The sequence below is a fragment of the Hetaerina americana genome, unplaced genomic scaffold (assembly GCF_022747635.1).
Source record: "Hetaerina americana unplaced genomic scaffold, ioHetAmer1.1.p SCAF_9, whole genome shotgun sequence".
NCBI lineage: Eukaryota > Metazoa > Arthropoda > Insecta > Odonata > Calopterygidae > Hetaerina > Hetaerina americana.
In genome coordinates this window covers 33,364,753-33,391,065 of record NW_027287538.1, presented here as the reverse complement: position 1 = coordinate 33,391,065, position 26,313 = coordinate 33,364,753, and the positions used below count along the sequence as shown (strand labels likewise).

Here is a 26,313-nt window from a genome sequence, read left to right as displayed (position 1 = left end):
CTACAGATTTGATCTTAGGAGCTTCTGACTTCGAAAGGTTTTATTTTTCTCTGATCTGCTTTTCAAATTTTGAATACCTATGAACCAGAGATTGTCTTTGGCCATTAGGTGTCAAATTTAAGAACGATTGGTGCCCCTTGAGCGGAAATGTACAGTAAGAATATATTTGTTAATGGACGTTCTGTTTTTTGCGTAACAATCGGTCTCCCTGCTGCATAATAATTGCGTATGAATTACTTTAGCACTATAAAATGAGATTATAAAGGTCGATAACATTCTGCGCCCTCCAGCGATATCCTAAATGCTTTCGCTCATCGTTTGTAAAAGCTATGGTTTGTGAAGTCTTTTTGATGACCCTCCTTACTGTGTAATCAACCGCCGCTACTGCTACCTACTAGTAGCAGTTTTGAGTTAAATATACGAGCAGAAACGTCAGAAAATGGCGACCATAGCGATCTGGCTAACAAAAGGAATCGTGTAGTATATCTTAGCAGTTAATTTCTACGGCTAGTACCAGCTGTTTGAACAACAATTAAATTATTATCGCCTAATTATTTGACTATCGATTCCTTGATTCTAGAAAGGTTATTGAAACTACAATTTCATTGGCAAATTTCCCGATTGCTTCTTCCAACTATATACAGAATTATAACATGCGGTGTCGTTAGATAACAAACGGCAACTCACAACAAATATCCAAATTACGTAGAAATATAATGTTTTATGGTCATAAGTATACTTTCACTGTTAATCCCTACCTCGCATAAAACCCCACTTCATTGTAGTTGATATTTCTTCTTTGCTGCGTAATAATATGTACGAGTGTATTGTATGTGTACATGTATTTAAGAATTTAGGCCAAGTGCCAAGGAAAGTTCTCATTGAATAAAAATAATGTTAGTATACCTTGAATGTCGTTATATCTCCAACCCATCCCAACATGTTCAGCCTTCCTTAGCTATCCAAACCAAATGCTAATGATTTCCCCCGGCAAAAACATTAAAATGATAGTTAAATAATTGTTACATACAAATTGCTACTGTGATATGGGAGATTAATACTAGGACGAGCAATGAATTATTTCATTTGTCCATTTTATAAATGAAAGTTAGTACGTTTGTGGGAATTATTTATCACCATCCATATATATCCACCATCATATGTAACGATTTGCAAAATGATGCACATGTACCAGGAGCTAGATTATGAATATTCAAATATTTTATTGGTCACATTTTGATGAAACCAAGCTTATTGGGCACTTTGAGTGAGTACGCCATCCGTCGGATGGGACGTTAAACTGCGGAGCCCTTGGCGCATTTCGTAAAGAGTAGGCTAATGCCGACGCCGGGTTTCTCTCCATCCTTCATCCTTTCCTGTCCAACCCCTATGGCGCAAATGACCTTAGCTGTCGGTCGCCTTCCCTAAGAACTACTACTACCCAAAACGTATTTGTAAATCGGTAAAGTGAGTTTATTATTGGTGGCAAAAGGATTATAATTACTAAAGTAAAATTAATTAGCCAAACATAATAAATAAATAAATAAATATTTCCATAATTTTTAGTTTTAACTTTAAATAATAAAAAGAAATAATAAAATTTATTTAAAAAGATTTTTACCGTACATTGTTTATATCTTTTTCATTCGTTTTAATGTCAACATTTTCCCTCATATCTCTCCGATTGTTAAAAATGGCCATTGTCAATACCCCGCGGAACTCAAGACCTCAACCGCCGAGCGAAATACATGTGTGGTAACTTTTACGGTGGCAGTACCGTTTTGCGTCCCAAATTAAGGCAGAACTGGCGAATTTTGCCGTTAATATGAAAACACATCCGACTTCTGTTTTTTGGCAACCTCTCATTTCGCATAAATCTTTAGTTCCAGCGCTTATTGCTTATTTCAGATGTTTGGCTTACTTGGGAGTATGCCATGCTCACATAAACGAGTATTATGAGAATTTTTTAATCGGAGTAGTAAAAGTGATTTTTTGACGCGTACACGTAATATTTTTGCGTAAGTAAAGAGTTTCTTTCGAGAGCGGATACTCTCACGCTCATAACCGAGCCATTTCATTGCTCCAGCATTCGCTTGAGAACAATTCCTATGCTAGCTGATTTGCCTGGTATTTGGTGAATAAATACAATGGAGGGAGAAAGTGGAACACGTTTTATCCTTCAAGAAATGCGAGCCTAAGAGAGATATAGACTGAGTCTCAAGAGATATCGTATGCCACGTTGTCTCGCCCGCTTATCCTAAAGAGAATTCGCTGTCGTGAGAATTCAGCGTTTCTTCTTCTTTCCTTCTCCCAGGTAGAGTTTCTTCCCTTTGTCGCACTTCTCAATTTATCCAGAACGATCGTGTTAGTACGTATACTATATACTTGTGTACATGTATATCATCGGAAGGGCCGCTAAAAATCGTCCGCAAGATGTTAAGCTCCTCCTATTACCAATCCTATGATTCGGAGAAGTGAACAACTTTGATTTGTTTCAACGTTTTCTTACTAGTTCAAATCTACGGTCATAGTATTGTGTGTGGAATTAGGATGGATACCATGACTAATCACCGCTACATTTCTAAGATTTGCTAAACAGGAACACCTGACATTCTACACTACAGCAGGTCTTTCTTCCATTCTGCTGACTTAGCCATAAGTTTATAATTCAAAATTCAATCATAGTATTTTTCATTGTGCAACCCTTGTAATTTCATGTGTTTTTTGTTGTAGTGATAGATGCTTGTTTTTCTGCTTAACTTGGATTGACTCTTCCTCTTTAGTCAAGTAAATTAAAGCGTTATTTCAATAGCACAGCATGAATATAATTTAAAATAATCAGTTTTTTGAAGCAATATGCAGGTACTTCATACGCAAGTATGTGAGCACCCGTATGCATTATCAAATTTCAGTGCTCTTATTATGCTTTCAACTGAAATATTAATCTAACAAGTCGCTGTAGTTCGTATCAGTCAAGTGCCTTGAAGAAACACTCCTTTAAGATAACACTTAATGCAAAGATTAAAAAAATCAATCCATCTGCAGGGCCCTTGCGGAAGTACAGGTATTTCATTTCCGCGTCAAAATGAAGTTTGTTGATGGGGTGATTAAGGGTTGCGTATCGTAATCAACACTGCAGGAAAGTTCTCACGACCTCATTTTTTAAATAATTTCATTTCTGTATGGGTAACGAGAAATGGGACAGGATTGATATCGAGCCAACACCTTTGAGATGGAGGTGAGATCCGACGGCACATTAATCTCATGGAAGCGTTAGTTAAGAGAAGTGCTATTTTATCTTTAAAACAATCTTTCTCCCCTTATTTTAATTCTCAGGGGTCGTGCCTGAGAAGTTTTGGGAGAAAAATGTGGCAGTTAATAATTCTTGAAGATAAGCGATTTTTATCTTACTGGACTCGATAATATTGGTCTCAAATACTCGTATATTAATTTCCTTTAGAGAACTCATTTTTAATATTGCCCTGATTTTTAAGTATGGCACAGATTTATGGAACTGAGTTTTAGGAGCATTTTATTCAATAGATTCTTAACGTTCGCCTTCGCATTTCACGAGAAAACTGTGTATTTTAAGATAGTAATAATTATATTCATAATGATGATGAATAATTGTTCTGGGACAATACCATCTGCTTAGAACAAATTTACGTTAAATCAATGAGATAATAAAAAAATGAGAGAGTCATTTTAGGAGAAAGTTTTAATGACTATAAAGAATTTGCAAACATTTCAAAATGTATGGAATGTTATTGAAAAATAAACGAAATTGAAATATATTGAACGTTTTACGAAAAGCCAATATTCGATTTGGACTCGGAGGTAGTGGTTCAGTTATTCTAGTCTTTCGTACTTTCAAGTCTTTAAAATAGCGAGTGTATTCAGCCAGATGAGGGAATAGCGGATGTCAATAGCTTAACCTTAAACGAACCCAATTGATAATTTCCACATTGAGTTCTTTTTTAAAAATTTCAGTTATACATATCAATGAAATGAGGTGCAGGAGTGATGAATTAATTCTTTATATCGGTCGTCCAAAGAAGTTTGCATTAATTTGACGAAAGTTGTCTCCAGTTTGGAAGAAGAATTTCCGTCATTTAAAATCATATTTTATGCATCGAGCTGAATTTTACCAACTATTCATTATTAATTAAATATTTTAATTATCACTTTTATCATTATTATCTCGTTTATTCTCTCTGTTGGCAAGATATTCTGATAAAAAGTTAGGATTTTAAAAGTGATGAAAATAAAAATAATTTTAAACCGTTATCAAAATCGTTCTATCGCATAAGGAACTTCGTCATTGATTGCGTACTTTTTTAAAACATGAATTCGGTCGAGTTAATATTTTGAGAATATGTATTGTTCTCGAGTCTGGCGTAGGGTTCTTGCGCTAGTTTGAGAAAAAGATATATTTATTATTTTATTTTATAATTGATTTGTTGATAGTGATATGGGCTGATTTTCAATTCATGTTGAATCGTTTATAATTACCTAAGTCTGTGATCCATCTCAATCCGTTTTTATAATAAACTAATGTGGGGAGTCTTCTTATCTAGCCTTGGCTCTTAACTACTTTTAATATCGTAGATAAAATAAATGGATTATTGCTCGCTTTACTAATTTCTGTCTAAAAAATTACTGAAACATGTAGTTTACAGGCTCTAAGCATGTAATTTCAAACTTTAGCTCAGACAAAAATTACTTTTGCTTGCTCAGAATGGTATTTTTATACTCGTACAGGAAGGATTGGTATAGTGATGGGTTGGAATATAGCAATATGGTCGTAGTTCATGGAAATAACCATTCCATTTTTATACCAGGAGAATCGACATTCATTTGATAAATTGAAAATCCAGCCCAAAAATTCTTTAATTATTCTTGTTTTTAAGTTTGCATGTATCTATAAGTAGTAATAAAGTAAGTATGTTGTTAGTTTAAATATTAAACCCAGCAGTATGGTTTTCTACTCTGGATTACCTAGCGAGGCATTTCCACATTTCTTTTCTTATCCTGACTGTCTATTCGCACATCCTTTCATTTTTCCATTTCAGTTAGAAAAAAAAGTCAAACTGGAAACTACTGGTTTGGTTTCCTACAATTTGCACTTTGCTTCATGTACTTAATTTTTTTCTCTCGGCCATTAACTTCCCTCCAGAACGAATCGACTCCTGCAAAGTTTCCTCATCGAATCAACTGCGGAAAGTTAGCACTCAGTAAGTGATGAATGTGACCTTTTTGGTTCGTCGCCAGTAGATTTCTTTTTTGCGGGATAATCGAGACCCGATTTCTTTTCTCGATTCCAATTATGCAACCGAGCAAATCGAAGACGGTATCATACCGGCGACCTTTGGATCACTGGCTCGATCGTTACAGCCGAACTGCGTGGATTTCGAGTGCAGGAGCGTATTCGTATGCACGGTGTTACGATGGCGGAAAATGAACTGTAGCAAAGAAATGCTTACTTACCGATATACCTCAAAGATGAAATACGTATACTACTCCATGAAATAACAGTTGACTCAATCAATATTTGAATACTTCTCTTGAAAAATAATTTTAGATTGACAAACCTCTTTATGTTGTATGCTGTTGCTGAAGGAAGTCAAATGTTCTGTTTTTGTAAAAAGATAAAAAGCATAAAAATGGCTTGCAAAACGTTGATTTTAATGACATGAATATTTATACTTACTAATTATTCCACAGATAAGTTGTTGAACACATTTTTCAAATCCGGTATTTTGTACATAATGTTTTATGGCGGCAGTTGCGATATGGTGTAGTGATTTATCTTCCGTGTCATAAATGAATGCCTTCAAATGTTTCATTTTACAGCTGTTACATCTGTTAAGAGACGGAAGCCGATCATTATTGAATAAGGCTATTTTATAACCTAAGCAGCAAAGTTGTCTTGTATGCAAAGCAGCTTTTGACTTTACACAAGATTTGCCCGCCGTGGCCAATTTTTATGCCGATGTATAAGCAATTTGACTCTTCTATAGCATTGTACGACTTACGTCGTAACAATAGTTTAGCGTAGGAAAACTTCTGGAAAATTGTAAAATGAGCTTCCTAAATGGCTATCAGTAAGGTGAAACTTCCGTAGGAAAAATGCAATATTTTTTCGAAGAATCGTGAGATAATGCCAGCCTTTTAAGGCCAATGTTTTTATTGCCATGGTCAACCCAAGCATTATGTGGCAAGTGTTTCTTTTATAGATTTCTCAGCGATTTTTAAAATACTTCCTACGCTATAATTCGATAATTTGGCGACGTTTAAAAACATACCCAGATCTGAGGAAACAATTGCAAAGATTTATTGTACTAGGCCTTTTTCATTTCCTGTTCTAGGCTAGATAAATTTCAGCATAGTCAGACTTTCGCCCTTTACGTTTACTTATATTTTTAGCAGTTACTCCCATCGTTTCCCTACGCTCAGTGAGGTTTCTCCGGAACTTTGGGATGGTCGACACCTGCCTCTCCTCGGGATAAAAATAAATCAACGAGCCATTTCGAGCACTTGATCTCCTGGCGAAATTAAAATAAAACACTTGCATCGCTTTCTCCCGGACCTCATCGAAGTGGTCGTTCAGGAAATGTCAAAGTAATCAAGGTGATGCACACGCAAGGCGAAAGAAGCTTGAGCTCTCCCGGATGAAGCTGTCGGAAGCGTCGCGAAAACATTTTTCTATTCGTGCCCTACGTTTGTGGTTCGGAGATAAAAATTAATATTCGGACTTCCTTTCGGCAGGGGCGTAATTTCTGCCGTGGTTTCACACGAAATCATGGCCAATTTGGAATTCTAGAAACGGCTTCCGCATATTAAATTCTTCCGCGACGATTAAATTCTTCCGCTGGTTTGGAATGTGAGGCGGGTTATTCAGGGACTCGAAATTGTTGAAACTCGATAATATTAAAGTTTTGACGTCAAATTCGTATTTTTATACACACATTCATTGGTATTTCTCGAGTATGTGACGCCATAACTTCGACATTGTCACTATTCAATGACAAGCAGTCTTTTATGTCTGCCTATGTTGGATGCTGTTGTCTGTAGCCAGTTAGCCTAAGAAACAAATAAATTACCGAAAGTTGTTCTCATTCAAAGTATTTGTAAATACTTGAGAAAACAATGCAGTTTCTTGAAAGAATAAATAAACTCCAAAGACACTGCGGTAGATGCCGCAACAGTAACTTTTAACAGAGTCATCCGCTAATGTGCATTTCAATACAACAATTTCAGAGTGTAAAAATCGTTTGCCGTGGCTGGAATTCGAACCCAGATACCTCAATGTCCGATCGAGTGCTTTAGTCAGTTAAGCTATCTAGGCGTCCTCTTAAACTGAAATTTTGAGAGGACGATTTCGATAACTTAACTGGCTAAAGCACTCGACCGGACATTGAGGGATCTGGGTTCGCATCCCAGCCACGGCGAATGATTTTTACACCCTGAAATTGTTTTATTAAGAGTAAATAAACAACTTTTACATTGCAGTGAAATAAGAAAATTCGTGGTGTTACGGGATTTTCCAATGCGTCGTCTTCATTCTCTAAACGACGTTTCGGAAGCCTTGCACTAGCCATGTTAAAGTGAGGAGTGACATGTATCGAAAAAAATGTCCCTTTTATAAAAGAAAATCAGGATTCATCACAGCGAAAATATCTCGGAAAACTCCTGAGTTGGCGGGAAAACACCGAGAAATACTCCCAAGAGATTTGCATTATAATACGCTTGAGAAAAGATGTCGCCGACGATAGGCTTACGTAGATAGGCCCCGTGAAAGTCCCGTCTTTTCTTGGAGGTCGTTCAAGAGTCACTGATCCATGAAGAGACTGGATCACGAGCAAGTCCATTGACCATTCAATAAACACAATAGAGCCGTCACATGACCATTCTTTCATTCGATTACGAAGTCGAGATTGGTCATTCAAACACTCACGAGGCCGTCGATAAGAACGACTCTTTATGAAACTAACACTCCCTTCATTCGAACTGATTTTTCTGCAGTGGCTGAGGAGTGAAGACGGATAACCGTCATTCTAAATTTAAATGATGGATTGACTTTTTTGTGTTCTTACTAATGAATTAACAATCGTTTCTTGAACTATCAAATGCCGGGGAGCGGCATTGTCTCGGTGAGGAATGTGACATGATGACTTTCACGATCTTCACTTCCCCGTTCTCTAGTTTCTCTGTTCATTTCAATAGTACCTGCTTGTGCGTTGTAAGCTGCCAGTGTTTTTTTTATTTGAAGATTTCTCAGCGGGTTTTTTTTTTAATGTTCCCTATCTTTTGAATGTATACTCATATAATTCTTGCAAGTATTTTAAGATACGAGAAGACAGTAATTAATATGATTATTATAGCGCGCTTTCCACATTCCATGGGCTATACAAGTATAATATTTTGCATATTCGGATTTCCATTTTTTAATTTTGCATTTTTTCTAACCCTCTTTTTAGTTGTCAATTATTACAATACTTGTTAACCTCTACCAAACTTCGACCTACTTTCGGAAAGTTTTGTGAATGGAATTCTTTTAAGGGAGTAGAATTGACGCAAGTGGCGTGTTAATATTTATTATTCTAATGAAGGAAATTAACTTGCAAAGTCTTTGCGTTTCGCGGAATATATTAATTGAAGACGAGTTTCATTGCACTGGGGAATCATGACGACTAGTGATGCAAGACAAGACACATTACATATATCGTCAAGAGTTGTGGGTTGGGAGGGAAGGGGGAGGAACAAGGGCTGGGCGTTGATGTGGGGCAGGAGTGTTGGGGAGGGGTATGGTGCACGGAGGGGCAGGTCTTATATGTTTTGCTCGCCTCTGGGAAGGAGGAGAAGAGATGGGAGTTTTATTATTCCGGTTATTTCTATAATAATAGTCTATGTTAAATGGTAGGGTTCAGGTCCAAGTTTTAACATCCGTGGGTCCATTCATGTTTTAATTTCCAGTCGGGATATTACTGCTTTCGCCTAACCTTAGTTGATGTTCGATATTATTCCTCTGATCTGAAAAGGGGATGGGGTTTTCCATTCATCATGCATGGTTGCGAATGATCCCTACGAGTGATGAACAGACGACTTTGTTAGCTTATATTATAGAAACACAACAGGAGAACATTTATGCAACTGCAATTGTTAGGGCTGTAGGTTTATGGTCGACTTAGAAAGATTTTAATCGACAGGCAAGATAGTAACGAGGCAATCGTTCCCTTCTTCAGGAGCTAACCCTCAGATTTTCGTTTGAATTCCTTAATAGTAATGTCTCAAAGCAAGGTATATGCACTTTCGGAAAAGAGTTCTTTCTTTTTTCTGGATTCAAGTTTAGGAAAGATAATAAAAAAACTTAACTGATTAAAAAGTTTTGAAAAAATGAGAATGGCTCCCCTCAAGCCCTCAAAATTTGCATTGATTTTCATTGAAAAAACTTATGCAAACGAACTCTGATAATGATTCTGTAATGTTCGCGGCCAAATTGATCTTGCAATGGTCCTGACACCCAAGTTCCCATTGTAGTCATATTTATTAGTTTTAATGCAAAAATTTCTTTGACTAACTGTACTCTCAATTGGCTCCAACTTATTGGTTCGAATGTGGCTACTTTTCGCTTAGCCATATTCTACTGTTTCGATTATTTTGCTCGATAGTTCAAGTAGGTAATACGTAGACAGATTAAGTAACCAAACCGATAATATTTCCCACAAAAAATATTCAATGGATGGGCGGAAACTTCCTGCACTTCAGGAAGGCGATTCAGATATCGGGTTGAGTGGAATAGCCTGAATCATATCTACTATTGCGAAATTTCTATTAATGCGAATTGAATTTATGAGTAGGTGAGCGGTGTTTATGATACAATTTCATCCCCACTCTCTCATTAAAAATATACTTGCTACGCCACGCTCTTTAGCCCAATTATCGCGTAATAGCGGAGGTGATCGCACTCGAGAATGGGGTCGTTTACGGTGAATGAAGTCGACACGAAACCTCCATTACATTGAATGATGCATCTCATGGGTGGACATAGAAAGCGGTAAAATGTAAAAGAAGCGATGAAACGGATTTTTGGTAAAATGATGCTTCATCGTTTATCTCTTACATTCTAATTAACGGATAGTGAAAATATCTAAATATTGCCGCATTACTCGATGATGAATGCCACACCATCGGTGACTACCCCTAAGTGCCATCTCCGGCGTTTGGGGGGTGGAATGAGGGGTAAAATAGTCTTCTGGACAAGGATGGACTCGGCAAGAGGTACTAAGCTCCGCGACGAAGCGATGCAAGACGCCCATGACGAAATATGCATTGCTCCGCCCGCGTCGGTTCATAGGGTTTAAGTGCGTCGACGTTAAGTCGCCGGGAATCCGAAAAGTTTTCGAAATACAGAGGAACATAAAAAAAATGCTGTTCTTTTCGCCGCGAAAAACGGCAATAAAAAATCGTAAACGGGCAATTTACGCTCGATATTTTTCGTCCAAGTTTTGTTGGACGGTGAATACGGCGGCCAAAGGATACGTCGTCACGCAGTTGGCGCCATTTGTGAGTGGTTTTCTTTGTTTTTGGAGGGGAAGGCGCGCCCTTCCCTCTCCGAAGAGCCCCTTCTCCCGCATAGGAACTCTCTTCCTTCCCCTCTCGTCCTCCTGCTACGTACGTACAAAACGCATCAAATCGTATCTCCTCACTTTGCTTCCCCTCCACCTTACCCCCTCGACTTCCTCCCACCCTTCTCACCCTCCTACCCTCGGCCCCACCCACTACTGATCTCACTCCTTCTCTTCCTCCTCCTCTCTCTCTTTCTTCTGCGCCCCCGGGCCTTCCACATTCCGATCGCGAATTCCATGCGAGGCCGTCAAACCGAACAAAATAAAAAAAACCGAGGAACGTTTTGAGCAAGGCGTACGCGTGCAGGAGGGAACCTTATACCAGCAGTTGGGTGGAGGGAGAGGGCTGTATAAGGTGGTGGGGAAGAGCGTCTAAACAGGATATATAAGCTCGGGCATTGTTTAGAGCCTGAAGGGCCAATGTTTTATCATGTGCAGCCTTCGTGGAAAAGAGAGCAGCGTTTCTAAATTTTTCTCCCTCTCTTGCGTCCACTTCTTTCGTGGAAGAATTAGAACGATTATAATTTCGTTGACGTGTACATTTCTCAGGGATTAAATATACAGTGCAAACCGCCAATTTACAAGTCCAGCGAAGGACTAGCGAGAGAAGAAGTGTTCTGGAACCACTTCGCAAAAAAAAACATAATATCATCAGATTGCATTCCAATGTTCAACAGGCCCCTTGGGCACACTTCTTACAGCTAAATTAAAATGTACAAACTAATATTTTAGTGTAATAATGCAGAGTCATCTAATACTAAAATAAACTTTGCGTGTGCTGATTTTTTTAATTGAGGATAGTTTCGAGGAGTGGTCGTCAGCCGGTGGTCCCCTAAAAAATTTACATATGTACAAGCAGGAAAAAATACGATGCAAATTATTTTCTCGTAAATGATTCACCTTTGATACTTTTGTTATTATGTAACAAATGTAATTACTATTTCACATGAATAAAATGATTGTTGTACGACCATCAATGTCTCTACATTTTCCAAAAAAATATATTTAAATGTCATTTAAATTGTTGTCCATCCCGTGAGGCTCGCACGATTGGCGATCGCTAATTTAGAATATCTTTATTTAAATTTGCAAATTCTAGTCATTATTACTTGTAGGTTTTTTAGGCGAGTCCCCGAAGTCAGCAATGGCAATAAGGATGAATTGGAAATGCAGCACAGGTTGAAAATGTGAGATTGAAGATGTCAAAGATTGAAGAATTGAAGGTTTCAAAAAGAAAACGAGGGGTGTACATACATGTACATTTTGGAGACAAATGTAGAGATTTCCTTGGGTGAAAACCACGGGAACGCAACAAACTTCCGATCAACGAATTCCATTTTAGAAGGAAGGGGGGATTGGTATGCGATAGATTTGAGTTATTTCAACAGCTCGGACTGCCGGGCAGCAGCTGAATGCCAAAATACTTGTAACGAACGTTATCTCCTTTTTCCGTAATTCTCGTCACGTCCGTGAGGACTCACAGACTTGTGGAAGCGATACTACTTATACGTACTGGATCCAATTATTTCGGTGCGCACTTCCCTATCCTCACCAAATTCAACTGTAAACGAAGCATTTAACATACAAAAGACGGTTATTGGGGATGGATTTACGTTCGGTTAGATCGTGCGTGAAGGAAAATTTTTAACTTTTTAAAGCTTCCGTGGGGTTAAGTACGTATAACTCACTTCCGAGCGCTTCTCTGTTGACTTTATTTTAATTGCAACAATTTTTGACGGTTGAGGTTTACTTTCTTCAGGTTTTGGATTGCGTTAATTTGTTTCGCATAAATATTGATACATTACATTAGCCAGTTGGATAAAAAATACCAACGTTTTATTTCTCGATTCTTCAATGCAACAATTTCAGAATGAAAAAATCATTCGCTGGGCGAATCCCAGTTAAGGCGAATGATTTTTACCCTCTGAAATTGTTGCATTGAAATGCACATTAGCGGATGACTCCGTTAAAAGTTACTGTTGCGGAATCTCCCGCAGTTTCTTTGGAATTTCTCGATTCTTGGGTGGGGCAATGTAAATATATTCCCTTAATCTCTCAACTTCCATCATTATGGGATTCGATCGTTTTGGCTTTTGGTCGTCCCGAAAGGGCATTCTATCTTCTGTGACTGAGAACTGCGAAGGACTTTTTTCATCATAATAGGTTGAACACATGTTTGAGTTTGGTTTTGGACGGCCTTCAAAATCTTCGGATACTTCAGACTACTTATTGGCGAGCTCTTCCGTACAATATTACCTTTTTTGTGATTCCCTCGTCTTGACTTCCTACTCCTCCACCGCCTTGGATTCTCAAATGGCTCTTCTCCCTCACTCCTTTCCCTGCTTGCGTGACACTCAACCTTCGATCATATACCTCAACACTCCGCTCTCTCTCAATATCTCCTCAATCATGGTTTTTGTCGTCTTAGAATATCTTTCGTCTGGTTCCTCTCTTTCCTCACCCTATCCAAACATTCCTCCTTTGTTTCCCCGCTTTTTCAAATCTATTTTTTCTCTCCTAATTCAAACTCAATTCCCAGACTCCTCCTGTTTAGAGTATTTTCTTCTTCACAAGTTCTAGGATAATGCCTGGATTCACACATATTATAATATTTTTTCTTTACGTCTTTAAAACGTACAGTCTCTGACACCAATCTCCCAACTTTTAAACATTTCTTTTGCTAACTCAGTTCTTCTCCAGAAGTTCTCGCTATGGTAACTGATTGATGACTGTGTGAGTTGATTAAGCCCCCCTGCTTTAACTTGTCATCTCCTACGCGAAAGTTTTCAAAGATATAAATTCAGTAAAAAATGCATTCGCTTTTTTGTGGATTCGGTCATTCATTGGCTCTTATGACACGAATAAATTTGGCAGTTGACCTAAAGTACTGCGAGAAATGGTGTGAGGAAGAAGTATGTATTTACGAAGGAACTCAAAAACCATTTTTTTACATTAGCTGTCAGTTTTTAGACTGAAATAATTAACTGTGAACTTTTGTTAAGATAATTTTTGCCATTAAATTTCAATCAGAACATTTTCAAATTAGCAAGTTGGTTACTTATGGTAAGAATCCACCCTTAGTTAATAGAACAACTCCACCTTAATCCAACGGTAGAGCGTCACCTTTAAGAATATCCGAATTCATTAGGCAGTATTGGGACACCTACCTAAGGTGTATATTTTTTGCCGAAAGGGACATGATCCTTGAGGCTAGGCATTTTTTAATCAACATATTGACAAAGGCATCATGATAACTCTTAGTTTTCTCCATATACATTTAACCTAGATCAGAAGTTGGAGCTGGGATTTTTGTCGTTGAAAATATATCGCGAATGACGAAAATTGACCGCGGAATAAAAATATAATTTCTTTGACACTATCTATCTTTCCCACGCTTGTCGACTTATGAGATCGTTGCCAAAGTTAAACCTCTCTTCAGGAATTGAGAAAATTTTGGAACCAACGTGAGATGGTTTGATAGGTGTTTTGGTTTTCGCACATGATGTTTCATATTAATGTAGTTGCGAAAAGTTCGGTAAACTAAGAATGTTTCACATCACACTGTTCGATAGTCGATTTCTCTTCACTCATGATATGGTCTCGACTACCAACGCAACGCTAAAATCGTTCCCTCGATTCTGCATTAAACTATGATGATTTGCATTTATCTAGTAATTCAAGACGCACATTCAACCTTCGGTATTCTAGTGGCTGACAGCTTCGGATAGCCATTGATAATACCACGATATCAGTGCGTTTACAATGGTCGCTTAAGGAACTAGTAAATTTTTTCTTAATCTTTTGGTTCCGAAATTAAATTATACGCAGGGTCCCAAATGTTCGACGCATTCCCCCTGTGTGGCCTAACCAAAAACAGAATAGTGTACCTCTCTTTTACTTTTTCTTTCGATTATTTCGACCCTCTCTTCGTTTGACGCATGAACTTTCTTTAATGCCGATCCGCATATGGTAGAGGTTGCCAATATGCCTGGCCTTTTGATTCACATACGTCGCTTACCCATCATCCTCCACTCTGATCACCTTCTCACCGTATAACGCCCCTGATATCCTACATTCATTTCTTGAATTTCTCTAAACAACCTTCCTTCTTTCCTATCATGTCTTTCTTCATGATATGTCATACACTTCTTTGTCCGTTTTCCTTTAGGTCCATTTTATTTTATCTATTCTGTTCCTCACCCCAAATTATCGAAAGCTTCCAAATTTACATTTACTCTTTTTTCCTTAACTATAGAGTTTTGAAACCATAAAACACTATGTTTTTCGTAAAAATCTTCTTCGTCCTTTTATTTATTTAAGATCCCTGTTAACAACGCCCTCTTCCACGTAAATGATTCTTTGACTCATGCATTCCTCTCATAATATATTCTGAGAAATGGTACTGTGCCTATAATCTTCTTGGATATTTTCCATGTAATTATTGTACTACCTGCTTTAAAGCATTCTATGCATAATAATACCGTCCTAATTTTACGTTTAACTACTTTTACGTCACCCCACTATTTCTAGTTTTTGAGAACTTCGCTGCCTTAGTTTTATCTTAAATTGTTTGCTTCCGGTACCACTGATTTTCTAATGCGCTCATCAATGATTGCTAATCCTTAATAACTAAGATTTAATTAATCTCCCCCCCATTTTCATTCCAATTAAATGCAGTCCTTCCTTTGATTACCTTTACACTCCCTCTATAAATGAATTTAAAAGCTCGGTTGATAATGGAAAAACTTGATATAAGAAAAATTGCGCAGCTTACATTTAACCTGTCAGAAGTGGCATTCGAATTTCAAAGCAAGCTCTCTGGTAGGTAGCTAAACTACTTAGCTACCCCCTATTTAGACTACTTTTGAATTAGTTTTGACTGATGGTTGTTGAACCTTTGATGCCTAAAGAACGTATTTGATTTCTGTCGCTCCAGTGACTTTGGATATAGCTCAACTGGTTCCTGACCCTATGTCCATCGACTCGATTTTCTCGCTTCGCAACGCTCTGATGCCCATAATGATCGAATCATTGAGGGAAAAAATTTGATCCCTATGCCTCCATGAGCTCATGATGAGAGCCATTTCCTTAGAGAATTTGGGTTTGTTCCGCATAACTGTAGCCGCAGAAGTGAGTTCAGCAGCTGCTTGAGCGACATTGCCAGTGACAAATGGTGCCTCGGATGAAGCACCTGCTGACCGTCTTCCCGTAGAACTGAACCGTAGGACGAATAGATGAACGCCTTCACTCGTGTGAAATTAAAACCGCTTGGCGACCTCTTTCATTTTACGAAAGAGTTCTCGTGTTCATTTTGCCTCCCCTCCCAATTATGGCTGAGTATTTCAGTCTCCCTTTTGTCCTGGCGTAGCTAGATCTGCCGGAATTTCAATTCACTGGGGGCATCTGAATTTTCCATGGTTCCATGCCGTTTCTTTGAATTTCAATGCGAGGATGCATTGAAGACTATAATAGAAATATAGTGGCAACATCCGGTTGCAAAAATAAAAAATGGTTTTATGGCTCTATGATTACGAATTTTTAAGTTCTAAATTCATTAGAAGACATGGCATTCATAGCAATACGTCCTTTATCGCGTCCGTTATTGTTATCTCTTTAGCTCTTATGCAAAACTGACATTCAAGCATATCATTGCTATTACATAGTCTCGCTGTAAGAATTAAAATTCTATGCTAGCACTTTTAAATTTTTTTATATGTTCTTCTCCGTTCGCAGAATACTTGGCTCCCACCACCAATATGGATCCGGAAGCTAAACTTACCCCTCGAACTCTTGAGAAGACCGGTTTGAAAGTAAGTGCGACGATTTCTTCTATACTATTTTAAGGGGTAAAAAATAAGTCAAGGGACAACACGACCATTATTTCCATGAAAATCGTTGATACATTTTGGTGAAGGGAAGATGCCTCTAAGGAATTCGAATTTAGTGCCACTTTGGTCTGGAAATGCAAAGCTCGTAGCAAAAAGTACGACAGGAAGATCAAGAGGGATTGAACATGAAGGGTAACAATAAGTTGTTTCAGAGTTGAATGCTAATTTAGATAACCACTGTTTTTATTTCAGGCAATTTCGTTCCGAACTATGCTGAGTTCAAACTACTGTAAATTACAGAGGAATGATAGAAAGTTCCACCAATACATTTCCATTTCCAAGAACTAGGCTTCGACATCTTCTTTTATCACCTGTGAAAAATAATGGAAAAAATGCGGACACCTATGCCGTGGATGAGGAAATACAATTCCTGGGTGTAACTCTTCATACCATTCTCATATGTGGAGCATTAAATAAATGAAAAACTCAAATAGCCGTAAACAGTTTGTACTACTAGCCGTAAGAGCTCAATTCTATCAATACATGTGGAGCAGTTTCAAAAAATGAAGCTAGATACGGAGTCTGTGATTATTGAAATACATTTAGTAACTGTTTTAGCTCTAAGATGTCTTTTTCCATGTGTTGAAAATTTCTATATTAGAGACAAATGAAAACGCGGCAATTGCACGAATTAATACACATTTTCCACTGACACGATCATCGTTCAACCCCTGCGTGGCGTCACTTGGTACCACAGAGTTGTGAAAAAATAGTCCTGGGTGTGGAAAATACATATTAATTCGTAGAATAACAGTGTTTTTATTTGTCTGTCTGCTTAATGTTTTGAAAATAATGCAAGGGTGGATGTTGAAAAACCTTTCTTCAATGCCTCTGAGGAATTTTAATCGTACCAATTCATAAAATATAGGGATGCGCATTAGATTGTATTCCAGAGGTAGATTATAAATCAGAACCCAAAATCTAGATAAATTCTCACCATAATATCTGTTGACCCTTGCACCTCAAAGTGAGTCTGTCGGCGACTCAGAAATGAGAATTTATTATGAATATCCGTGGGATTAAGCGGTTATAAGCCCTTAAGTAAAGGACACCAGTATCAAAAAGGAGCTCCATAATGACCAGTTCTCATTATAGCAGCGATGCCGTCGCTCGCTGCGGCTATTCAGACACGTGGCTTTATTTTTGTAATTAAACGGGATAAAGCGGATTGCGGATGGATCGATGGATTATTTTCTTTCTCTTCAAGGCATGACACGGAAGTTCCGCCCAAAATATGTCTCTCGTATTTTAATTAGAGTGCGATGCTGGACAAACAGTGGGGTATAAATACACCCGGGTAATGATATCGATATCAGTCTAGATTATACAGTATTCATTCTTCGATTTGGTCCTTCGTCATCATAGGCCTTCTGATTCTAAAGCAGGTGCGGCAACCATTAAGCAATTTATTTACCACTGTCGCTTTTCCTTTGCCATTCTTTTCATGCCATAAAATTACACTCCTCTCCTTGAGTCATCCAGCATGTTGAATCTTCTTCCCAGCATTTTCATCTCATATTCAATCACCCCCTCAATTACGTTTTGTAACAAACCGTCTCCTCTTAACACAGCCTCTCCAGTTTACTTTTCTCTTCTTTATTGTCCCCTGAAAAGTTTTCTTTTCTTTGACCTTTTCCAAAACTTACCGACTAATCTTCAACGTTCGCCTACGAATCCACATGCAAAAGCCTTCGATCTTCCTTTTCTCGGTTTTCCTCAATGCACACGTCTCTTTACCGTTGGAAATACGCGTCATACCAAACAGCTATTCTCTACCTTAAATCCAAGTTTAAAGGCTCGTTTAATGTCCTTATCATTTTCGAAAAGGTCTGCTTAGTCCTTTAGTTTGTGAAGTATAACTATAATCGGGAGTTTGACTGCATTCTTTCCTATCTAATGCTAAGGTCTATTCACACCCTCGTAACTTTTCCGCATCAAATCTCTTTGCATTTTATCTACGAATCTGTTCCTTGTAGGACATTTTCTAATTAAAAAAATCACCAGCTACAAGTAATCGAAAAATATATTTCCGTTTCGCAATCACAGTTCCATTCACTTTCACAGTTTAGTTTCACATTCATAGGGTCTGAATCGATTTCAGGTGTATGTGCTACTAATGAGGGCTAAGAGTTGTTACCGTAAATCGAACCGCTCGCGGCTCATGAGAGGTGCTTCAAATAAATGTTGTTTTGGTATTGGGATTGGTGAAATGCTATAAAATGACACTCGTGACTCCCCAGATGAGTGCGAGTGCTCAAAGGCCTGCAGAATATCAAAAAACTATTCCATTCAAGCGCTTCTACTGTTTGAGCGTATTATCACGCCGCTAATCCTCGAGTTAGCAGCATGTTCGAATGCCTATTATAACAATGTATGTGTTGTCAATTACACAGTGATAAATAACAACATTGAAAAATACTTAACAAATATGAAAGTACTTGAATATAACACTACGGAAGATGGCATATTTTGTATTGAGTGGAGGTCATCCCTAGAACTGGCCAATGTGAATTCCACGTTACCTCTTATACGTTAAGTTACGCGCAAGCACCGGATTTTTCTCTCTTTACCACTTTCTTTCTGAGCATGCAATTGATAAAATATTTCGATAAACCTACTAAGACTTGCGATTCCTGCCTTTTGCTGTAATTTAAAACTATCTAAGGAAAACGTTCCCTTCTAAGTTTTTCTGAGTGCTAATAGCTACTGAAATAGTTAATTTAATGAGCAATGGTTTATTGTAAATTTTAATTTACATCTTAAAACTATTAGCAGATTACTTGAGAGCGAGTCATTATTTCTTCACTCCTCCGTTTTTGAAACTTCTATTTCAGGCTGTATTTTGTCTTATTTGAAAATCTGAAAATTTGATAATATTAATTGTCATTTTCGCTATGATAGCTCTTATGGATTGATTTATGTTATTTTATCTGCAATTAATATTTTCTAAATAAGGGCACAAGTAAAGATTTTCAAAAATGAAAGCAATATGCGAAGAACTTTGAAATATTTTTTAAGAATATCTTACCAATACCAAGTGTGTCAAGAACATTCTGATATAAACGAATAATTTAAGATTCTATTCAAACCTCGACGATTGTAATCGGTGATAACGATTACCTCAGTGTAAATTATAACTGTGTGTACTGAGGGTATATTTAAATAGGCGCTAAAGTTCATGTGTACACGTACTTCAATCTAGATTTAAAGTCGATTAAACGCTCTTATAGGGAACTGTTTAATTCTTTTAGTCTATTTAACAAATCCAGCAAAGATGGATGAATACTACCCAGGGCGAAAGTTTCCACTTGAACAATTCATCGCACAAAAGTTGAAAATATCCTGAGCAACATAGTGACGACGCGGTTCTGAGCGACGAACAACTTAATTTTGTTATTGAAAAGTGAAATTATACCCGGAAGAAGAAAAACTTTTTTTTGCACCGGGTGCAGCAATCCAATTAATTAAATAAAAAGCACATTCACAAAATTATTCGTGATCAGACCCAACAATGGAAAAGATTGGTGGATATTTTAGAAATATTTTAACGAGCAAAATTAGTACAGATTAACATGGAACGTGCACGAATACTTAACAAAAATGATAAAAATATTTTCTTCATTCCAGTCCAGCTGGTAAAGTTATCCTTGAACCTCCTACCTAAAACAATTGGCCCTTCTTGTGAATTATTTCGAGCATCATGGATATGGATGAAAGAAGCAGCAGATAGGGGAAGACTGGAGTCGATGGAAATGTGGTGTTTCAAAAGAATGATGAAAACCAAATGAATAGGCAGAGTAACAAATGAAAAAGTACACCTTTTAAGAGTGGATGAAGGCCAATAGCCTTTGGAGGGCACATTTAGGAAGAAGGGGGAAATTGATTGAACAAACCCCTCGGGCATGGCAGTTCACTGAAGATTGTAAACGAAGGAAACATGGTGGGGAAGAATTATAGAGGGCCTACGTTGAACTACGAAAAGCAATTGCGGAAAATATTTGCGTAAGGAACTTTGAGGGGATGAAGAGAATGACAGGGAACAGGATAATTTGTTGAGTTGCTAAAACACCAACCCTCGACTCAATAATCCCTGATCATGATGAAGAGCCTGATGTTCAGTAATCCATGAATTATATAAAATCAAACAAAACTATTTTAATGCAACAATTCCAGAGTGTAAACATTATTCACCTTAACCGGGATTCGAACCCGAATCCCTCGATTTCCGATGATTTTTACACTCTGAATTTGTTGCATTGAAATGCATATTAGCGGACGACTCCATTAAAAGTTACTGTTGCGGCATTTCCCACAGTTTCTTGGAAAAAAATGTTACTTGATTCAGCACAACCTTGAAAATTATTGCATGATATTTTTTGTTATAATTCAGTGGGCGAAACTAGTGAAGACTCAAAACGTACGTGGCAACATGTACAACCTAAAGGATGTTTTCCTCATTCCGACCCTTGCAGAAAAATGCTTCCTAAATCTCACGCATCAAAGGAATGCCTTATATCTCTCGCGGATAATGCATGGGGATCGTCATCCCCCACCACTCACTTATGTGGGAGTCGGCGCACACGACCAGCACGCAGCAGGGCTTCTCCGCCATCGGCCTCTCCGTGCACCCGCTGTCCCCCTTGACGGCCCCCATCCGGAAGAACGGCCGGGGGCAGGCGCAGCCCACCTCCGCCCTCAGCACGGCCTCCACCCCTCCAATCCGCCCCTGGTCCTCATCCGCGGACCCGGGCAAGAGGGCACGCGCCTCATACGACCTCTCCGGCTTGAGGCCCGTGATGGTCATGTTCCACTCCGGGGACTCGGTCATCTTCTCGTATTTCTGCCAAGGGGTCTTCTCGGTTCGATTATCGCCGCCGTCCGTGACCTCTCGATATTGGATCACATACCCCGCGGGTCCCTTCCAACCAAGGGTTAAAGTAGTCTCGGTCGCCGACAGGGCGGTCAGCTGCGTCGTGGACATCAGAGCTGATTCATCTGCGGGAAAAAAGAAGAGTAAATCCGGTCAGTGAAAAGTTTCTCGAAAATCAAATCGCCCACCGCTAAATGGTAAAGAGTCATTGAGATTCAGGGGGAGGTGATCGTTAGATTGCGGTATTACTTGCAATGCAAAACTGTATACAATTCCAAATTAAATATATCATATCGGATAAAAATGGCCAATCATCAAGGTTATTCTAGAATTCAAATAACCAAGAAGATGCAACGTGCCAACGCCATTAGAGGAAGAAAAAAAGGATAAAAAATTTCATGAAAGCGCACAAACAGATAATTTATAAAATTTTCTCAAGAAGATTTCAACGACCTACTGAGAAAAAAATGATTAGGTTGTATGTATATATATATGTGTGTGTATGATATATATATATATATATATATATATATATATATATATATATATATATATATACACATATATATATATACACACACACGATCGTATATGGCCTCCACCAATTACCACTCGATTTCCATTTCAATACCAATCAATCCTCAATTCGCGTCGAGGCGGTCGAAGTTATAATATTATCATTATTATGAGATAGTCTATGGTTTAAGGAACATTTTTTGATAGGTACAGACTGAAACCGCTGCATTTGTAACTAGGCACAACCTGACCCTCTACAACGCAATAAATCCTTACTCAATTCCGTGAAGATTCTACCTCCCTTCATTCCATCCAACATGCCTAGCCTTTTCCTCTTACTACTTCACTTGCCTGACATTCTCCCCACTGTATCACGAGTTTTCAACATTCCATCGCTGATCAAAGTTCTTTGCATGCACCTTTCCCGCTTCCTTTGGATTTCTCCAAACAATCCTCTTTCCTCCAGCACCATGCCTAGTACTTCTTCGATTGGTTTCCTTTCCGTCCATTTTACTTTCCCATCTTTCCATTCCCTTTGGCAGACTGTCTGTCCAAAGCTTCATAAACTATAATTGTGAAAAAACATTTTCTTATTTGTATTTCGTATGAATCGCTTTCATTCATGGGATCATGCCGCAACCCGATGCATGTGCAAACGACGTGTTTTCTGGAATCTTAGAGCGTTGTCGACGGAAAATAAGCTTCCTGGATTCCCACAAGCGAGCGCTTGTAGATGATAATGTCTCCCTCATATACTATATGTATTCATATTTTCCTACGTCTCTCTTGCTTCGTTTCCTTCAATCCATTACCGTTCCGTCGACGCTCTTTCTTCAGAAATTCGCCCACGCTCTCCGGAGCTAAGCCCGAGGAACGGGTCATCGGAATGTCATTCCTCGGGAACACTTCACAGGTACGCTCATTGTTCTGCGGTGATCCCTTCGTTTCGCGGAGGAAAGGGAGACAATGAATCCTCCAGAGTGAGACTCTAACCTGGAGAATGAAAGCCATTCGGTCACTTCCACGACGTCAGGCGGACGGGTTGCGATGGCCGCTTTTTCTCCACCCCCGCTCTGCCCCTTCCGGCTAACCTGCGCGCTCGGCGCCGCGGCAGGGGCCGATGGGGAGGGGAGGGGGCGATTGGTTCTCGGTCCAAGGGAAGTCCTTATTCAGTGGGAGGGAGACCGCCTGCGATCGCGAAAGGGAGGAGGCGAGGGGTGGCAATTATCCTCCTCCCGCTTCCTTATTGTCTCGTCCTTCCATCCTCCGATTGCTGGAGCGTGAAAAACTCCCCTGCCCACCATTTCCCGCCCTTAACCCCCCCCCCCGCATGCTCACCCTTCTCAGACTCCTGATTCCTTTCTCGGTGGACAAACAGATGGAATGGCTGTGCGATGCAGTAAACAGTCAACCATCTCGCGGGAGTCAATAGTTTTTCTCTCCACGGCTGCCTTTCCAATTAGTCATGGTTGGGTGAGGGTCTCATTTCTTAACATCCCGTGCTTTTAACGATGCGCTTCCCACGCCAACGCCCTATCAATTAATGCAGTAAATGCCTTGGTGACAAACAGTGAACATTTTTTTACATTGTGCCCTTTTTATCGAGGATTCAAACGTTGCTTGAAACGCGATACGGCTCTTAACTTGCCAAATACATTTCGGCCGCGTAGGGTAGTCTTAACACATCCTGCCACGCTCCTTCCTGGCGACCTGCAGTGTATAGGCTGAATGTAGGATTTCCATATATTTATTTTGGATCAGGCATTTAGATTTGTATTGGCCACTCTTATGTACATGTATTTTTGACTGTTTTTTCAACTCATAGATTCATTTCAACGCATTCATATAATTATATACACTTCCCAGTTATACTATTTTCAGGCTCCGAACAGCGGCATTAAACAGTGGTTTCTAATTTACGTAAAGCTACTTCTGATTATCGTATATGTGGGCTTAGCTGGTAATATGTTCAGAATATTTAAATAATATTATAAAATATTTTATGTAGACGGAAAATAGTAGCGTTTTACAGATGTGCAATGGCTGATGAATGTTATATGAAAATAGCTGAAGTTTCAAAAAAAGTCTTGAAGTAATTATTTAAAGTAATAGCTTAAATAAATGTCCGATAATTACATTATAGTAATCTATTACATTTTTTCATGATATTTGAGTTATAATTCAGTTACAATCATCCATTTTTATCGAGTACGAATATTTGGAAATATGTTTAACAAAGGGGATATTTACCATAAGCCGCGGAACATCTGCAAATTTTTTAGTGGGCAAAACTGAATGATATATCCATATGGTATTACTTATCAGTTACATCGACTATCATCAAAGATATCCACTATATCGTAATTTTAACTTATCGTGCATCGACTATTAACGCGATATCATCCATATCGTCTATCGAAGTTAAATATAGTAGATATGGAAGATAGTTTCATGGTAGTAGTAGATTTCGGGGGGGGGGGGGAGAATGACCGACGGATGAGGTAATTTGCGAATAGTTAATTGTTTCCAATTTAAGTTATATATATTTGTGAGCATTTTTATTTTTTGTTTGCGGATAACTACTTATTCTCTTCGCTGCATTCATATCTTTTTTTCAACGACAGCTTTTGATCGATTAATGTATCAAATTGGTTAAAATTATTCACATCGACTTGGCCACAATAAAAAAAATATTGATATGGTTTTAAGATTTCTTCATATGGCGCCATTCTCGTCGGGAACACCTTGGGGCGAGTGCGGTCGTTCTTTCGGGAATTGTGAAGCATAGGGAATTTCCCACCCTGCGTAGGTTCGAAGAAACTGGAGTGCGAACCAGTGGGGATCTTCTGTTCCCCTCGGGGTGAGAACTCATTCCCTGCACAGACATGGGACACGGGAAAAGCTTTTTTTTATATTTATTTTTATTATAATGTGGCACGTGGGACACGGAAGCACCACCGGTCCTGGGAACTCGCTTTCGTCGCTCACTTGTTAACCCATCCACCTGATCTGGTTGGCCTGACCGCCGCCAAGATTCCCAACCCAGAGAGAAGGTCGCCCTTCTAGGTAACACGTGCGCCCGGCCATACGCGCATTCATGCTCCGAATCTAAGACATTTTTTATACTCCTTAGTAAGACCGAAGAGTCGTGCATGCAATCCTATATGCATATACCTACAGTCAATTTTAAGTCAAAATCTGCTCTTCCATCTTTATCATCTGATGCCGGCAAATGCGCAAGGATGTGGGGTGTGTCAAAGCTAGCTCAGAGACAAACAGGCTACTTGCCGATAATGGCTCCGAATTACGTTCACAGATTGCACCATCAAGATGAAATAAGAGGGACGAACACCTTCACTTACAGATTCAGGCACACAAAATACCTAAGCAATCATAACGAAATTAAACATAAGCATTAACCTAAGACCTATAAAATAAGATTTCATTAAGCTTTGTCTTAAGAAAATGTATCGGAAATGTAATAGAGATGAATTACCTCTCTTTATTTAGGCAGCGTTTGAAACACGCGGTGATTATTTGGGAGTCATGGAAGGAAATGCTAACTCAGAAATTAGAATAATTTCTAAGAAAATCTGCCAGATTTGTTGAAATATTGCCATAAGATACGAGTAACTGTGACGGTTATGATGAATACATCACGATAACAGACCTGGGACAAGAAGAGAGTTGTCAAAACTAGGGATTTTAAAAAGGTACAGAATTTAAGATTAAAGGTGTAGAAATAAATGTCGTTCTCACGAAAAAATGAAATCACGTGCGCAATTATATGAGTTGTAATATTGTCAACATCTCAGCATATATCCACCTTTTTTCAAATAATATTGATTAATTTGTGGTGAAGAAATAAGCCAAAACCGCACGGCTTCAAAAACTGCCGCCTCAGACGTAGTTAAAAATAAGATTTATGGCATGTTTCAAAAATTGATAGGAACCGCGTAGTCCTTAACAAATTTATAATCACACAATATCTGTTTACAAAAGACGCACGTGTGGATATTTCATTGATTCCATCCCTCGTCATTAATATATAAACTAAGTTGGCAGTTTGACTTCTGCAGTGACGATCCAACATCCTTAACATTCACAATACTCTTTACCTAATCAATGAAGTTCAAAGTACGTAAACTCAAGTTAAATTATCATTTTGTCTGAGAAAATATTTAAAGTACTGAGTAATATATTTGAGTGATTTCGATGTTTCATAATGTATAATTGTCTGTTTGTCATAACTGGATTTGCAGTCATTAAATATTCGCGTCATTATTTTGATACAATTGGCATTAATTTTGTGGCAGTACACAAACTTTTTTAAGAGTAATAATGCACCTCGATTACACGTAAGATCCCGCATTCAAAGGAAAACCGGCTCCTTTTACCCGTTTCCTCCCTC

General features: G+C 38.5%; 1 protein-coding gene across 3 annotated transcripts in view; it reads right to left on the bottom strand.

Moving 5' to 3' along the window:
* The window catches only part of sas (stranded at second), a 178,894-nt gene that overhangs the window by 34,961 nt on the left and 117,620 nt on the right, over positions 1 to 26,313 (bottom strand). For all 3 annotated transcript variants that reach the window (XM_071597510.1, XM_071597508.1, XM_071597509.1), the window contains exon 2: positions 21,077 to 21,511. In XM_071597510.1, coding sequence (XP_071453611.1) covers positions 21,077 to 21,511 — 435 coding nt within the window. The remainder of the gene's footprint in view (positions 1 to 21,076; positions 21,512 to 26,313) is intronic.